The 18,059-nt window shown below is 44.3% G+C and overlaps 1 protein-coding gene across 3 annotated transcripts; it reads left to right on the forward strand.

Annotated features, from left to right (window-relative positions):
* Positions 1-361: 361 nt before the first annotated feature.
* On the forward strand, positions 362-13,764 carry LOC126529086 (dehydrogenase/reductase SDR family protein 7-like). Of its 3 annotated transcripts, XM_050176686.1 has the most exons (7): positions 362-467; positions 829-1,024; positions 1,910-2,013; positions 3,888-4,110; positions 7,994-8,086; positions 9,460-9,612; positions 12,744-13,764. In XM_050176686.1, exons 2-7 carry the CDS (start codon positions 853-855, stop codon positions 12,953-12,955), a joined length of 957 nt encoding a protein of 318 aa, XP_050032643.1. In that variant the 5' UTR covers positions 362-467; positions 829-852; the 3' UTR covers positions 12,956-13,764. The 3 variants fall into 3 exon arrangements, with proteins under 3 accessions (XP_050032643.1, XP_054925570.1, XP_050032642.1); XM_055069595.2 differs by lacking the exon at positions 362-467 and having other exon boundaries at positions 475-1,024; positions 3,891-4,110; XM_050176685.3 differs by lacking the exon at positions 362-467 and having other exon boundaries at positions 476-1,024.
* Positions 13,765-18,059: the final 4,295 nt, after the last annotated feature.

The raw sequence follows: 18,059 nt of genomic DNA on the forward strand, positions 1-18,059 counted from the left end.
AAAAATCGTTGCGGTGGAATATAACTTGTTGCTTCGCGCTCCACGGACTCGATCGACGTCAGATGTCGTGGAGCAAATTCCGTAATTAAAACAATATAAAGCGACGCACACACCATGCAAGCATATATCGATCGATCGACTTCGCATCGATATGGCATACCACTGTTACGGCGCGACTTTGTTATAAGGAAGCTACAGCCTGACATCATAGGTTGCGTAAGTACTCGTTCGGTGACGCTTAGGCGAGTGGCGATACTGAACGGCGCTCAATTAGAAAAAGAATGAATATATAGATAAGCGTTAATAAGTAAACAAGGACTATGGGGAATCTTCGACCGACCCTAGGGAGATCTCGGCCGAGAAAGGGGGGCGAATGGGCGAACCACCTGAGTGTATTGCGGAGCAGCTGGCTTTCTCGCAGTGGTGTGGGCAAAACGACGCGTCCCGACACCTCGCCGTCTTGATCCGTGAGTGCCTCAAATCACGCTGCTTGGTTGTGCATCTCCTATCGCTCACGGTGCCGTTCTTATCACTCCGTCTGCCGCGATACCGGAGAGAAATCGAGAGGAGTTTCTTTTGGCACAATTGTTTTGTTTTCCCGTCAAGGCGCGAGACCTACGAACGTCACGTAGCACTCGATGCTTGTTTTAAGTAGAAAACTTAAAAAGTTATCCGTGCCTGCGTTGAGGGAATGAGGCGGCGTTGTCGGTACTTTCAGTTTGACTTCTGCTTGCGTTAATCGACAGTGATTTCGTTCCGAGGAAGCTTCGGTGCTGGTCAAGAGGACTTGCGAGAGAGAGAGAGAGAGAAATGCTCCGGCATTTTCAGGGCTCCTCGACCGGCCGGACTGCCATGTCCGGGGTTTTCCATTGGTTTCGCCTGTTGGCCGGCGGCATTTGCCTGCCCCTGGTGTTTCCATACATCGTCTACAAACTCTACAAGCTTCGATGGGGTTCGCTGAAGACTGGCTGCCTGCAAGACAAGGTGGTTCTCATCACCGGCGCAAGTTCGGGCCTCGGAGAAGGTTTGTTTTCCTGTTCCATCACGTGTTTTCTCTCGTCCCGCCCAGCCTAATCCAAGAGCATTCAATTAACCTATAAACAAGACAGCGTGTTATACATAAGGCCTGCTGAGTATGAGAGCATGCTAGCTCCGATCAGCTAGTTACTATAATGCTAGCACGTCGTCGGTTTGTTTTCTTCACCCGTAAGCGGGATTGTGCTGTCGGTGTGCCGGATTCACGCCAGTCACGCCTTTTGGCACTCGATCTGCCGCTTGATTCTCGCTTTGCCGACATGATTTCTTGAACACTTAAAATTTCACTCCTGCAGGCAGCGTTGTCGCTTAGAAATTAAGTCTTGCATACTGTTTTATATGGTATCCCAGCTAACTTTTAGTCAAGCTGTTAAACGAAATAAAGAAATTGAGAAAACACCGACAGTACAAGACACCATGTTAAGAGCTTTGGTGTTCTGAACTGCTGAGCAATACCACATATTAAGAGGAGTATGACCGCTGCATGCAGTTGCCAAGTCGGCATATGGATTCACGGTCACCAATGATCCTGGCAGAGACCTGGACAGTAAAAATGTGTTCACTCTGGCTCACAGAGTAAGCTAACAACGTAGATGGAACAACTAGTGTGAAGCTTTACACATTCTGGAGGCATATTGTTCTACAACATTGAAGGAATAAAGGTCCAGAAAGCCAACAAGGACTTCGATCTTCAACCGTGAACAGTCAATCATACATAAGCAAGACCGTCTAGCCTTCACTTTGGTTCAGTGGTATTGTTGTTTTTTATGTGTTATATGAATTTCAAATTAGTCTAATGTTTTTCGAGGTCCGATGAAATTTCTGTTGTGTAGATTTTACTGCACACTTTTTTTTTTTTTTTTGCTATTTGCAGCCTTGGCCCACAAGTTCTTTGCCGCTGGCTGCAAGGTGATCCTCGCCTCCCGTCGCGTTACTGAGCTGGAGAGAGTCAAGGATGACCTCATGCAGTCTGTGCCGGTGAGAGCACGCAGCCTTTGCTTGTTTTGTAATCATCAGCACATTTGTTTCTAGGACGTTGAACTTTGCACAAGGAGATTGGTGCTAGGAAATTCCCGGATGTTGCTCCTCGGCGAGATTCCTTCATGTGGCCATTAGCCAGTTGAGAGGCAGTTATAGCTTGTCCAATGAACATATTCCCCTTTGCAAGATGCTTGGTTATTGGAGGCTTAAACATGATGATGATCTCTAACAGCATCCTCTTAAACATTGGGCGGCAACAAATAGTCACTCAGCCTGCGTAAGCTAGTCACGTTTCACTATATCGATTGCAGTCTAGCATTTTCCCTGTCTCTACTTTTGTTTCTTCTCTTCAATAATACTTCTATCTTTATGTTGTGAAGTTGCTTCTTCTTGTGATGACCCTGGCTCCACCCCTGTGCTGTTTTTTCTGCACCAATACTCTAAATGAGTTGCCATGTTGGTAGCACCACCTGGTGGTGCAGAGTTTGACTAGAGAGGACACAGACCTATTGTCGTAGTGGCCAACCATATTTTACTTAGCTGTTGGTGTAAAACATTGGCAGCACTTTTTTTTTTTTTTTTATGTTCAACAAGAACACCCACGTAGCAAGAAAACCTGTCGAACATGTCCTGGTTGGACAAAGCTTCAAAAGATATTGCTGTCGCTGTTGTTGCTGCCTCCGGTAACACATTATTCTGTGAAGGTTAAAAGGTTTGCGGACAAACTAAAGCTCCCTTTTAGGATTATTCAGCCTCATTGTGTTGTCGTCGTTGTCACACATCTGCAACAAATACTTTTTGAGATCAGTCCAGCCTACTACCTGTGGGAGTCGTTTGTCAAGGAACATTATGTGTCGTTGTGTAAGCATGCCCAAGTGCACTCACACCCGCTGAAAGTTAATTGAAATGATTGTGTCAGTCTTGCAGAAATATGCTGTCACTGAACATTTTATGTGTGGCCTATACGGAAGGGTCAGCAGCGGGCAACAAGGGAAGCTAACAAGTCTAAACATTGGCTCCAGGCTCCTTGTTTGACCACTGTACTGACATCACTTCAAGTACCCATCTCCCTGTGACTCATCTCTTGCTTGTACCCAGAGAGAGTAACACATGGCTTAGCCCTTTGGTGCCCGGTGTTTCAGGCATGTCCACCCTCTGTGTTGCCGTGTATTTTCTGAAAGTGATAATTTCAATTTTTTTTTCTAAGTAACATATTAGCAGGCTTTAAATTTGAATCCTATTTATTGACCATAAGTTGCTGAACATGTTACGAAATATCTTTAAGTCTAAAAATTCAGAGAAGGACAAAGGCGTACCTAGTTGTTTTGTAAATTAGGATAGTTGATGTTTCATGCACAGCGTGGCCTCTTCTTTACTCTTTGTTACTTGAAAACATCTACCTTGTAATCAAAACCAAAATCCTCTGAATCGGAGCTCATAAGAAGTTCCTGAATTTCTGCATCGTTAAAAATAAATGTGCAGGCTTTTTCTACCAGTCTGTCAATTTAGAAAATGAGAGATTCTACCGACAGAGAACATTTTTTGTGCCATTTGGCATATGAAAACAAAACCTGACATAATACAATTTTAGTTTAACCTATTTTTGTGTGGAACCAACATGCAGAAGTCTCACGTTCCTGAATTATCCGACTTGAAAAGGCAGAGAGTTAGTGTAAAAAAGTGGGGCGCAGCTTTACTCGGGCACCGCCAGGGGTGTGCTTTGGCGACCGGGTGAGTGTGTACCTGGGTGCGGCAATTCAAGCAATTGCATTGGCTCGTGTACGGGATAGAGTAGAAGGACACACTTGAGGGGGGGGGGGACCAGTCATAAGCGTATAGTTATTAAAGTAGACAGAACTTGACACTTGCAGCAGCCGTCGGGACACCACACACCAGCAGTGGTCCAGCTCGACTTGGCGGACCTGTCGTCGATCACGGAGAAGGCTCAGCAGGCACTACGCATCCACGGCCGCATCGACATTCTCATCAACAGCGGCGGCATCAGCTACCGCGGAGAAGCGTGCGACACTTCAGTCGAGGTGGACGTCAAGCTCATGATGGTCAACTACTTTGGGCATGTTGCACTTACCAAAGGTTCGTTACAGTCAAGCCAATTTAGTTGTTTATGCGGCCAACTCTCGTACCCAGGGTTCTGTACACCTCCTCGAAATGCTTGAAAAATCTTGGGTTTTGAAAAATAAACAGATTCAAGGGTAAACAAGCTTCTTAAAAATAAGTGTGCTTGTCGAATCTTTTGAAAACTGGGGTTGGGAACAAATTTTGAACGTTCAGCATTACAAACTCAGCGTAGGGGCTGTGCCGTGGACACCTTTGGGAAGCAATCTTGGATATTTTCTTTTGAAAGTGTCGCTAAACGATTGCAACGTGGCATGTCCCGGAGCCGCCAACAGGCTTGTTTAATACCTGTGTCACACGGGCACATTTGGAAGGCCTTCCAGTCAACGGCCTTTGAAATGCCACAACTCTATCGACTCAAAGGAGTTGTCGCGCTGCTACACGGCACTTTTGAAAGGTCGTTGAGTGGTTCAGGCGTTTCTCGCAAAATTGTGTGGCGCTGCGAATCTTTATTTTCGTTTTCATGTCACGAAAAGTCAAACAACATTAAAACCATTTAAAAGCACTATAATTTCTTTTATGTTTGTTTATACATTTACAAAAATTTGTTTATACATTGCCATACATATATGTTTAGCTTTTAAGTTGCTGAGTAGCGAAACTGCGGCAACGTTTGCGCCGCTCGTTGCGGCTGCCGTTTAGGTGTGTGTTCGCTACATGTCAAGTGGCAAAAACACTTTATTGAATAATGAATAACACTCATATATAGTATTTTTAGAGCATCTGGTTTGATTTGTTCTTTCTAACTGTGATCGAGTACGATCACACTGTGTACGAGAGGGCATGTTCGCGCTGTTTCCGCTTCCGTTGCTCAAAGGCCATCGAGATTTCGATAGAGTTGTAGGGTGCTCCGTTGACTCGATAGACTATTGACTCGGCGGCCTTCGAAACCGCCCGTGTAGCAGCTCGAACTTGACCTTTGACTCAAATGACCATCGGTTGGAAGGCCTTCCAAACGCCCGTGTGACACGGGTATAAATTGTTGTTGCCATTGTGGAGCTAGACAAAGCCAAATCAAATGACCATGCTATGCAGCCATCTCGTTGTTTTGCTAGTTGATTCACACTGAAACCATCACGACTCCATTTTTTGAGGTGTAAGCCCTAGAAATGCCTGGCAAACAAGCACGTTTCAGTGAGTTGGCTTTACCACAGCAAGTAGTTTAGTTTTTCTGAAGCCAAACACTACTAACCATCATGCCAGGAAGCTGTTGACATCATTGCGATTTCGAAAGTCAACCCCAAGAGCTTGAAGCGCATGTCCAAGTCGGCAGATGCTTAGCTGCAAGAAAAAACAACATTTCACTATATTTCAGTGATGTGTACGAATAAGGTTTGTTTCCTCCTCATGAAATTTCAGACGTTGACATCCTTGAAATCCTTCAACATTGTGTCAAACGTGCTGTGCGAACCCTGGTCGGACCACTAACGAAATCCGTGGTTGTGGATTACCGTTGTGTACCAGGGCTTTGCATAGTCAGTTCTTGTTTTTCGCATGTCGTGCCCACTTTGGTTGCCTTTATTGTAAAGGAAACTGTAATGTAATATGGAGAACACAAAGTGGGGGGTAGGTCCAGTGGCTACTGTGTTCTGGTGCTGAGCTTTAGATCACGGTTTTGATTCCCAGTCAGATTTAATCCGGAGCCCTCCCCTAGAGTAAATATCATATTTCGTGTGCTGCTTTCGAATGTTATGCCTAATGGATCAATAAGTCAACAAATAAATAAATGAATAAATCATTGATTGGGAGTGGATTGTTACTATGCTTACTACAATAAGGCACTGCCTGTTCTCTTTGCTTCCTTTTCCTTCTTTCTTTTTTTTTCTTTTTTCTTTTGTAATGCGCTATTCATGTGCAATTCTACTTTTTTTTATTAGTGTCATGTGTGGGGCAGCAGATTCAGGTGCACCAGAGTTTGTGCAATTGTCCCGTTCATTCTATTTGCCTAGGCCGAGTTGCTGCAGTTTATAACAAGTGTACGAATGGTGTTGTTCAGCTGTGGACTTTCTTGACATGCGTGCCACAATCATGTGCACTGGTTGTACGACTTAAATAACTACTACTACTAAAGATGTGGCACCTCGCATTAAGGACTAGTGCATTACAATAACGGGGATCTTTTCAAAATGCAATAAAGAAAAAAAGGATTGATATTTCATATTTATGAGACTTTGCCTTGCTTTCAAATACAAATATCCTGAGTTCTCATTTTAAACTAGAACTGCAGTTCCTAAGCACAACACATTTCATGCATGAATGCATCGAAATTTAAGTTTCTGCTCCGTCATCCCACACAGCGGTTTTGCCTTCATCGTCAAGTCGACGCTGGTGAGACCAGCCATCATAGTTTCACATGCTGCTTTAGTAGAAGAAAAGTAGCAAGAGGCAACACAAGTAATAAACAAAAATAAGGTGTAACAGGATGTGCATTGGGTACCATAGGGGTGTCACCAACAGAGCTGGCGGGGAGGTCCCGATGGCCGAACAAAAAATGTCAATGACTGCGTGATGCAGAGGCAAAGGTTACGCAGTCAGAGAGCAGGGAGAGGAACATATAATGACGCACAAGGATGGCATCACATACAACAATGTAAACTGGACATCACAGGGTGTTACAGAGGTTGGTCGACAGATGTGCTACAGAAACGACGTACTCAAACAGGTGCAAAACCCATGACGCAACAATCATTCCTCCGGGTTGTACGTCATCCACGTTACACTGCACTGCATTTTCTAAAACGTTTTTTTTTACCTAACCCACATTCGTCTTTGTTATCTTCACACAGCTTGTGTCCACACATGAGCCGCTAGAGTCGCTTCCTTCTGTGATTTTTGGCATGGTCGTGGGCGCACAGAGCTGTAGGAATGTCGATTGCTCGGCTGCTTTAGCATCAAAGTGTGGCAAAAACATGGCACTAAAACGCATCCTGCTGTTAACAGCACAAAATGTAGACGAGAGACGAGACAAGAAGACACCACAAGCGCTTGTGGTGTCTTCTTGTCTCGTCTCTCGTCTACATTTTGCGCTGATAACAGCAGGATGGAAAACCAACAAGCCCAAGCTGCTATTCTAGTGACTAAAACACAGCAGTGGACAGATGGAGACACAAGTGTTTGTGTCTTTTCTGTTGCCTCCTGTGCTTTAGCACTGCATTTTTTCACTGCGCGCAGAGATTGGGAAGGGATGTTATTCACTGAGATAGCCCAGTGGCTATGGTGCTACGCTGTCGAGGTCGACATTGTGGGTTCGATCGCAGCTGCAGCGGCTGCATTGCAATGGGGGTGGAATGCAACAAACGCCCGTACAGTTAGATTTAGGTGCTCGTTTAAGAACTCCAGGTGGTCAAAACTAATTTGGAGCCCAAACTGCAGTGTGCTTCATTGTCAGATCATGGCTTTGGCATGTAAAACCCCAGAGTTACTTTTTTTATTTTGGGGGGTCAGGGGGTAGGAGGAGGGGAGGGGTTAAGAGGCTAGCTGAAGGGTTCGCAGATTTGCCTATAGCATTCTGGGCTTCTGTCGAATTCGTGGATGATTTTGTGACGGGTGACTAAAAAGTGTGTCGAGTGGTGTTGCTTAACTTAAGGACACAGAATAATTATTGGTTGTTTTCCGTTCCTTGATTTCTGTATTATCATTCTCTAATAACTCTATCTGCAATTCATGGGATCTTCACAGAAAACTAGTATAGAGTGAAATGTGAGCTGGTAATAGTGCCTCAGGGCACAGAGCGTGATGCAGGGCCACTGCCAATAGGTTAAACTTGCCATTATGGATGGCCCTGTGGATGCCTGTGAGCTTGCACTCATGTGATCTCCCATTACCCCAATTTCTTTTGCAGCGATACTGCCCAGCATGATCGACATGAGAGACGGAACCATCGTTGCCATCAGCAGCGTGCAGGGAAAGATTGGCCTGCCATTCCGCTCAGCCTGTGAGTTGGGAGTCTGCACTTTTCTCGGTTTCAAGCGTGCGGTATCGATCAAAAATATCCGAAACCACTTAAGCATGATGAGGACTGACTATCGCACCTTATAGTGCGGCCCGTATAGAAGCCTCAGCAAGGACTCGCTTGGTCTTAGACGTACAGTATCGGTCATGAGATCCCAAGCCACTCAAACGGGACAAGAACAGATCACAGTGTCCAGGTGGTCACATCGAAATCATGGACAAAAAATTTGCCTAGTCTGGAAAATACCATGGTGGTCAAACATTTCAGGTTACTTATGCATGATAAGAACTGACCTTGCTTTGTGGAGCACCCTGTTTTGAATCCTCAGTGCATCGGAGTGCTGAGGATTTGTTTCGTCTAGAATGTACAACCTCGATCAAAAGTTTCTAAGCCTTTTTCAAAGCATAATGAGAATTTACACTGCTACATGGACTACAGTCTGTGCTGTGTGTTCACCACTCGAAAGTGCGAGGAGAAGCACTTTTTACCACCCTCCACAACTTCAGAGTGCAAGATGTTTCAGCAACACCACCACATGGTACAAGAGAAATACCTGTCTTATCTGAATTGCCACTTCAGATATTTTTTTTTAGATATGATAGGACAAAGGTGTGTACCTTTTTGCTATTTTGATGTCACTGAAACCGAGCTCTGAGATGACAACAACATCATATCGAACTTTATTTATGTTGTAAATAGCTACATCTGTAGTTGTTTATTCAAGAAACATGTTTATTCAAGAAAAAAATTTTTGTGCACATTGCGGCCTGGGAACTTTCGCCGACTACTTTTTCGTAGTGCGTCTCACTATCAGTAGGCTGGCTTTAGTGCTAGCACCTCTGCTACTGCTCTTTCTCATCGTGTAGAAGCTCAGCAATACCCGAGTGTTGCAGGACTTCTACACATTCCGAAGTGTCTTATCTGAATTGCCACTTCAGATATTGTTTTGAGATATGATAGAACAAAGGTGTGTACATTTTTCCCATTTTGATGTCACTGAAACCGAGCTCCGAGATGACAACATCATGTCGAATTTTATTTATGTTGTAAATAACTACATCTGTGGTTGTTTATTCAAAAGGGGGTCCCAGAGCACTTGGCTGAGAGGTGCTTACAAGGTTTAAGAGCAACCACCTAGCCGTCTACCTCCCAGCTTCTTTTACTAAAACTCACTACACGTACAATTGAAAATTGAAGCACAGGTCCAATCAGAAGTGTTTCTAGACGCATGCAACATGTTTTAAACATTATTTTGATCGTTGCTCTTGCTTTTGATGCATGACCTCGGTGTGCACGATTGTGTACGCACACCTCCTGAATGGGCTAAACGAGGTCCTGGTTGCATTTCTTTACAGACGCGGCATCCAAGCACGCAACCCAGGCCTTCTTTGACAGCTTGTTGGCTGAAGTGGCACAGTATGACGTCCACGTATGCGTCGTCTCTCCAGGTTACATACGCACCAACCTCTCAATGAACGCACTCACTGGCACGGGATCAGTCTATGGCGGTGAGTATTGGCAGTTGAAGTTTACACGTTTTCGTCACTGGCTGTCATCACTGGCTGTCATCACTGTCTGTCAATCACTGTCATCACTGGCTGCGTGTGTTAGCTAAGGCCTATAGCCGTGCTTATAATCTGCGAGTGCAGCCTCTGCGATTGCAAGGCAACATCAGCATCACTTTATTAAGCACCAGGTACACTCCGTTCATTTCACACCAATGGTTAGGCTTAGAGATGTACGGGTACAGACAGAGTTTTATAAGTACAGACCTGTACTGGTATCTGTTATACCAAGTGGTAACTACAAAACAGCTCTGTGTACTCACTTTGTCAAAAACCCTGCTACCAGCTTGAAAACATGCTCATTGTGGTAGGTTTGCCGAATGCCGAAAAGCATTTTTAGCAAGAAACAGGCTTATAGCTCACCCAGAGCCTTTAGAGAGAGGCTTGTACAAATATAAATTGTCTGGTCTGAAGCGAATTCAAAGTGAATAGCACTTGGGACATAATTTAGAAGTGGATAGTTGAAATAGTTGTGGAATTTACATAAATCTATTGGCACAACAGCCAGAGATTGACAAATTCAAGAAAGAATACTTGCGAAGGTGGAGCAGTTTCATTTCAAGGAACTGTTTCAAGCAAAAATATATTTTGCACAAGAAACATATTTTCATGGAAAAACGCACGTTGTTGAGCATTCTTACAATGCCAGGCAGTACAGAAAAATTGTTCACAGAATTTTTGCTCAGTGTTGTAGCTTACTGTATTTGAAATTTGATGATGGGTGAAGCTGCGGGGGCATTTTGTGTTTGCCCTTCACGTAGCCCAATGCGCGTTGCACGTTGTTGTGATGCCGCAAAGTGCAGAGTCACACGTGAACTTGCTTGCATGGTGCCCGCAGTTTGGACTGTGTCGTGCAAATTCACCCTGGCACCTTCTGTCAGCATGCGAGCTTAACCTGTTTCGTTCGGTGCACAGGCGAACTTGGTAGGCACGGTTACTGTAGTTGTCGGCTGGTCGCCCTGGGACCTGAACACCACATCTCAAGCCTTCAGTCTAGCCCATGTGTGTGATCTCGGGTCCAATCGCGAATGAGCCATTGACGTGAACATGTCAGCATAGCGGCAAACTACCAATTTTTTGCTGCCTGCCCACTACACGGTAGACTTTTTGTCACGGCTGCACTGCCTTGGCTGCAAGGCCTGACCCAGGACAGCTTTGCCATAGGTTGGTGACCTGTGTTGCGGTGTGGTGTCCCGATGGCGTAGATTTGTTCACAGAAGTCATACTGCTCTAAAAAAAAATCTGAGGAACGTCTCATCAGTGAAAGCGAGAGTACAGGAGATATCAGAACAGCGGAAAGTTTATTGTGGCATCCATTTTTCAGACATTGTATGTGCGAGTCGTCTGAAAAATTTAACGAGACCACCATATAGCAAACAAAATTTCAGTTGCTGTTATAGATTGGTTCAATAATTGAGGTGTCAGTGCTACATGAATGTTCAGTTAAACAAGTCCAAAAGGTCACTAAGGGACTGCGTTGGCTTGCCTCGGCTGTCAGCCATGTCGATCAATGGCAATGCAACTTTATCACCGAAATCGGAACTGTTTATATTTGTTTGTTTCGAATGTTTAGAAGATTCTGAATCGAGAAATTCAAACCAATGAAAATATCTAATAAATATTTGTATTGGCTTTACATGTATTTGTGACATTTTCACAATATTAGATCAAATATTCAAAGATGTTGAATGTTCACACAACCCTAAAGTTACCTTTACCTTAGCATAGAAATTTTGCACCTTATTTTGTTGCTTTATTAGGTAGCATTTGATTCTAGAATTACTGTATGAAGTCTCACATCAAGCATATGACGAATGAATAATTATATTATTTAATGTGACTTGTTTAAAACGCGTACCAAGGGCAGCATAGTGTTTAGTGTGAAGCAGAAAGCAGGTTACATCGTGGAAACCAGGATTTGTGGTCACATGGCATTACAAACCACTGATGCCATGCGCCAGTCAGCCAGCTTCTTGAAGGCCACCCCTTGAGGTTCAAAAAATCCTTCACGATGTGAACAACTAGCCCATCTTGCTAATATGACCCTGTCACAAGAAACGTTCACGTGCTACCAAACTGGCTTTTTCGTTGTCCTTCATCCCACAATGCCTTGCATTCGACACGGGATAAGCCTGGTTCTGTTGCTTCTTCGGCAACATGAAGCGGCCCATCTCACTTTCTTTCCCTTTTTATCCCATCAAGCGCTTAACGCACTCGGTCTTCAGTGGAATGATTATTATCTTGCCTGTGTCCGCTACACGGGGCTGACTGGTGCACAGGCCAATCACGTTTGGTACCACATGACCACTCGCCTTCGATTGTCACGTCGCCCGCAACCTGCATCATAACTGAGCCTGCGCTGCACTTGATGGATGCTTTTAGTTGCATGCATTGAAATATGATATAACTGTGCCCTGCAACAACCCCAAGGATTCAGCACAAGCTCCACTGCAATGCACTTGCCCTGTGGGCTTCCACTATCCATAATATAGTTTTGGGAAGGCAGTGACATTAAAAGAAGTTTGCCTCCGCTGTGACTTCATGGAAATTACTGAATGTAAAGGACAACAGTAATAATATTTACTTTATGCAGAAGATCAGAACAGTTAACAATGATTATGTGATTATGCGCAGTGAAGTATTGCCAAGGAATTCAAGTTAGAAGCCTGACTAGATATTGTTTCCATGCACTGCAAACAGCAGCTATCAGGTGGAAGAACCTTTCAATCGAGATTACCAGGAAAGAAAGTGACAAGAATTTTTAGATTACACCATCCTTTGGACATAAAAGGCCACATCAATTCAAGCTATGAATTGATCTATACAAATTCTCTTCAAATTGGGCATAGGTTTTTTTGCCACTTCGTTCCTAGCTTGTCACCAACTGGGCCGTGCTTCCGAGAAATTCAGGTTTCACCCATGATTACGCAGTTTACAGATGTCCATTAAAGAAAACAAGAATGAGACACATTTTTTGTTAGTGTTCCTTAGGTACTCTAATGCATGATGGCACACGCTTCTACGAACATGCAAGGTAAGCACAATAACCACATTGCTTGCTCGTGCGTTTGCAGTGATGGATGAAACAACCGCTACCGGAATGGCTCCCGAGGACGTGGCTGACATCGTCCTGGAGGCTGTGGTGAACAAGCGAACTGACGTGGTGATCGCCAGCTTCATCCCGCGCCTCGTACTGTTTGTACGTGTGCTGATGCCCTGGCTGTATTTCACCATCATGAAGGGGCGAGCCAAGCGGTTGCGCCTGCAGCAACGTCGGGTCCAATAGCAAATACTGGCGCGTTTTGCCCAGCGAGAGCGCGGGGGGCGAACGCTGTGAACTGTTAACCATTCTGCCACATGCGAACTAGCGTATCTGCAGCAACTTGCTCACTGTGTTGGAGGGGTCTCTTCGGTTTGCCCTGCACTGCAACGGCTGCGTCATGCCTGTCGGAATCTTTGCAAGCGGGTAACATTCAGGGGTTGCGGAGGGGGGCGGGGGGAGTGTAGTGTCGTCTGCCAACAGCACAGAAGCAGACGACACGGCACCATGCCACTGGCTGTATCATGGTTGTCTGAATCATTGTCTGAATCAGTGCAACACACTTTGGTGTGTGTCGTCTGCTTCTGCTTTTTATGTGACATCTGCTTCTGTGTCGTCTGTAAACAGCACAGAACCAGACAACCGCGTTTTGTTCTGTCGCCTGCTTTTGTGTCATCTGTTAATGACACAGAAGCAGATTACTCAGCATTTAAAAATGTCTCACACTTACGAAGTTTTCAACTCTGCTCCGTGTTAATCCAGCTTGCACGGGCAGCTCAAAGAGTCCTCGAAGCACAAATTGGCGTGCCAACTTAAACGGAGTACACCTAGGGGTGCTGTGAACTGAGTGGTTCGCAGGACGAAGAACTTGTTGATACTTGAACTGACAGTGCTTTTGAATGCTGTCGACAGAGAATCTATAGCAAATTTACAAAGGTAGACAGTTTTTTCTTTTCTATATGTACATAATTGAATGCTATTGTCTTGGGGCACAATGCTTCTACCGGTATCGAAAGAAAAATATAAAGGGTTGTGGCTGCCGCCGCATGTGCCTAGCTGTCGCACGGCTGTTTTATTCCTGCTTGACCTCACAGAATTGATGTCCTATGGCCACGAAAAGAAGTGCTGCCATTTATTCACAGGTATCGGCTAACAATGCACCCACACTGGTCTCTTTTTTCAACAGAAACTGTTATTGCAGGGTTTACCAGTGGGTCATGTGGAGACTCATTTGTTGCATTTAGGGCCCCACTATCTGTTTCCCAAGTCAGTTTTACAACAACTTAAGCAATATAAAAATGTGCATGCATCAAGCAGAGATGCAGTTTCATTGACTTGTATTCAGAAACAACATCGAACATTGAAACTTCACGAAATGCAATAGCATTTATTTGTATTTTGCTTGCAAGTGCACAGAAACGCAGTAGAAGAGGTAAGCAGACTCGTTTAAAAAAAAGAGAGAATAGAACAAAGAAATGTGTAACGAAATAAAAGAGTAATCATAATAAAGATAGGCACAAGTGCTTGAGCAGACGTAATCATTCTTGACAAGCCATCAGCGGACTGGCCACAGATGTACTTCGTCACTGTCATTCCCTCCAATTTCAGTACAATAGCACAGCCACCTCACAGATCATTTATTTAGTTGGCACTCCAGCTTGTCCAAGAGACTGCTGAAATTTGAAGGTCTGCTACCGAAAAAGCAATAGTGGACATCATTGGGCATACATAAATATACATACAGTGCTCACGGAATGAAACGCGTCAATTTAGGGCTAAATAATGCGCATACTTTCGTTTCAACCGGCTGCAGTTCGTGTCACATCGACGTAATTGTGGCGCGTACACTTACATCGGAGTCCTCTTCACCTTTGGTGACCAAATTCCTAGCGACATGACTTGGTGCTCTCGCGTACTTTGCACATATGTAGGGTTCTACTAAATGCTCCGTGTCCTATTTCATTCCGTGAGCACTGTACACTCAAACCTTGTCATAATGATACAAGGTGTAATGAAGTGAAATTACTCTTGAAATTGCCAATAAGGTTCATATTGTAGTACATGCAATAATGAATATAACAAGGTAATGGATAAAACAAAGTAATTTTGCCTTTCTCCTTTCAGCTTTGTTATAACGAGGTTTTACTGTATTCCGTGTGTCCCAGCTAACATTAGCCGAGCTGTTTATCTAAAGAAAAGATCTTTAAAAAGATCTTTTAAACATGGTGCAAGATACAATTATAAAACATATGGTGTTCAGTCTTCGGAGGTGTGATGATCGAACACCTTAGGTCTTGAAATCATATCTGGCACGGTGTTCTTTAAATCTTTTTCTTTTCATTGAACAGCTTGGCCAATGTTAGCTGGGGCACCATATATATATATGTGTGTGTGTTGGCTTTGACTGTTGTTCATTAGAAGGGGGTGCATGGGTTTCACAGGATCTAATGTCAAAATTACCTCGAGGTACTTTCCACAAGTACTTACCCCACTTTTGGGCTCACGCACCATAATGGGGAATGCCTAGACCTTGCAGTATGCCCTGGTTAGCAAAGGTAACAAAAATGGTTGGCTGTGTTCCGCTGCATTCCTAATGTTGTACGACATGTACGAGGCACAGTGCGCAACTTCTGGGAGAGAGCGGGGCCTGTATAACGTGGCGATGCCTTCTGCTCAATTGTATACCACTCTTATTAGCCATCGTTTATGATCTACTGATCCCCAATGACAGTGTGGGCCGAAGCATCGCCCTGACCTCTGACAAAGCACAAAGAAGAATAGCATCTGAAGAGGCATCGCTACAAAATCCCGGCCCAGCTTTCTACTGCCATTGGCTCAGTCGATAGCGGACGACGCGCAGATTTTGTTAAAAGCAACAAAGCCAGTGTGATTGTGATCGTTGCTGAATCATGGCAGTGTCAAGCTGCACTCGTGAAACGTTCTGTTAGAAAGCTCATCTCTTCAGAGCTCTTGAGCAGCCTGGAGACACCCGAATAGCAACTAGACATCTTAGTTGCAATTATGCACGTGGTTGCTTCGTTCATATTGACAGAAATTGCAACCCCCCCTCCCCTCAAGAGGGTTGCTTCAATCGCTTGCAGCGTTGCAGCTCTGGTAAGGATCAAATTCATGTGCAGGACTTCAGACAGGCTTCGAAGAACCCATCACGGCAGTTCAGTGCCTACGGTGTTGCTATCGCTGAGTGCGAGGTCACATCTTTTAATCCTCGACCGTGGCAGCCGCAGTCCAGCGAGGGCAGATTGCGAAAAATGCAAATTTGCTGAGATTTCAGTGCATGTTATTGGAACCCGAGGTGACCAGAGTTAGTGAAAAGGCTTTAACTACCGTGCCCCCTCATGTTCCAGTTCCATCTTTTTATATAAAAACCCATAAAAAAGAATGACGTCATTGTTGCATAGCACACATAAGTGTACCCATAGTTTAGACTCACTGTTCCATATGCTCACTCCTTTCTCATTCACTAATGTATTTCTCTTTCACATGCAGTTTAGGCTGGATTTCGATTTAAAAACCATTTTTCAACATGTTCAAAGTTTATGTCCAGAGATTATCATTCCAGCTCTCATCATTCCACTGTACATACATAGTCAGCCACAAGAATTTAGAGGACTTTGGATTTGCAAAAAAAAAAAGACAAATTTCCACAAAGCCTGGATATGCACAGCATGGAAATCAATGTTTCGATATTCAGTATTTTTTGCAACCTATGCCGTGATTCATAAAGTTAGAAGCGCCATGCCTGAAGGAGCGGAATTTCACGGCAGTCATGGAAGACGTACTTTGCTAACTTTTGTGGTTGGCTGCACCGTGTTTTTCTTTGCCCCACAGGGACTTTCTTCTTTCTGTCGACAACCCTGCTCAGAACATCGTCTGTAACATTCGTTTATAGTACATTGTTTCCACTTCCAAATACGGACAGCATGGTCCATAACCAGGATTGCCAAGAACTTTGCCACTATCCTATATTCCGTTTTATACTTGGCAGGCAGTGCTGCGGATGATACGCAGGTAGTGCGGTTATAGAAGTCCCGCTCCGCACACTTTACAGCGCAGTTTCTCTTCATCTGTGACGCTTTCTACGGACTAACTACTTCATAGATTGCGGCTATAACTCCTGTACGTAAAGTTATGACAGGTTACTTATCTGCGCACTTTTGCACTTCCAGTGTGCGATGTACCATGTTCTGATCACAAGCATAAGCGGTGCTTTTTCGCCACTAGCCGCGAAAGCGTATCCATATGTTAGTGAATAGGTCATCAGTTGTAGCGAAGAGGTCAATATCAGCGACGCCTTCCACGTAATAAATGTGATATTTTGCAACGTGGGAGCATGAGGCTTAATATTACATTGAAAAACATGACGCTTATCTGTATCATTCTCTGATATGTGATGCACTATCTTTCAGACGAAGATGTGAGCAGCGAGAGTAGTCTCTCTAGCTTTCATAGTGTTGACCGAAATGTATGAAATGGAGTATAACTAAGTGAAAAAATTCAGGCGCTCACCATTTCCCAGGTGAGTGAAGCATAGTTTTGTGCCATTGTAAAAGTGGCATTTCCATTGTGAAACCTCGAAGGCATTACACTAGAAGGCCCTTTTATAATCCTTTTGTTATTACTCACTCAAGCAATCCCTGTGCACATCAGGGGCCCAAGAAAGGTGTTGTTATCACAGCAAAAAAAGAAGGAAAACTGTGCTGTTTCTTGTACAAATGATACCATCACTGTTTCCGAGCAACCCAAGTTGTGTGTGTGTTTACATTTTAAGCACTGTTGAAAGCACTGTACACTCTGCAGTTTGTTTTTGTCAATAACCTCTTCGCCATTTCTCACACGAGCAAGCACAAGAACTGCTTCCAAATAGTATCGGGTGTTGCATCGTTGATGGAAGCGGACACAAACACATTTCCTGCCAAAACTGCTGGCTCATTGGTGCTCAAAGTCCCACAGAAGAAGTTGAAAGCATGCTCTTATTCAAAAGAAAGAAAAGCTAAAACAGACGACGTTCCTTTTCACGCATGACAGCCTTAACCAACAGTCTGTGCAAGGCTTAGGAGCCAAAAGCAGCCGCCTTAGTTGTTTAAGGTCAACTGCAATGAAAGTTTGGACTGCATGTCCAGATTCAGATAATGTAGATAAGAGTAGCCTCTGTGCAAAGCTTTATGTTCGAAATACAAGTGGATATGTCACAAGATGCTCACAAAAGTAAGAGTTTGCGATATGCCAAAGCTGGAATAAAAAAAGAACACCGCCGTTAACGCTCGCCGGAAGTGGTACTGAGCTCGTAACATTAGGAAACAGCAAGTCTCCCTGGCACAACCTCCGAGGA

Source organism: Dermacentor andersoni, chromosome 8 (assembly GCF_023375885.2).
Source record: "Dermacentor andersoni chromosome 8, qqDerAnde1_hic_scaffold, whole genome shotgun sequence".
In the NCBI taxonomy this organism is placed as follows: Eukaryota; Metazoa; Arthropoda; class Arachnida; order Ixodida; family Ixodidae; genus Dermacentor; species Dermacentor andersoni.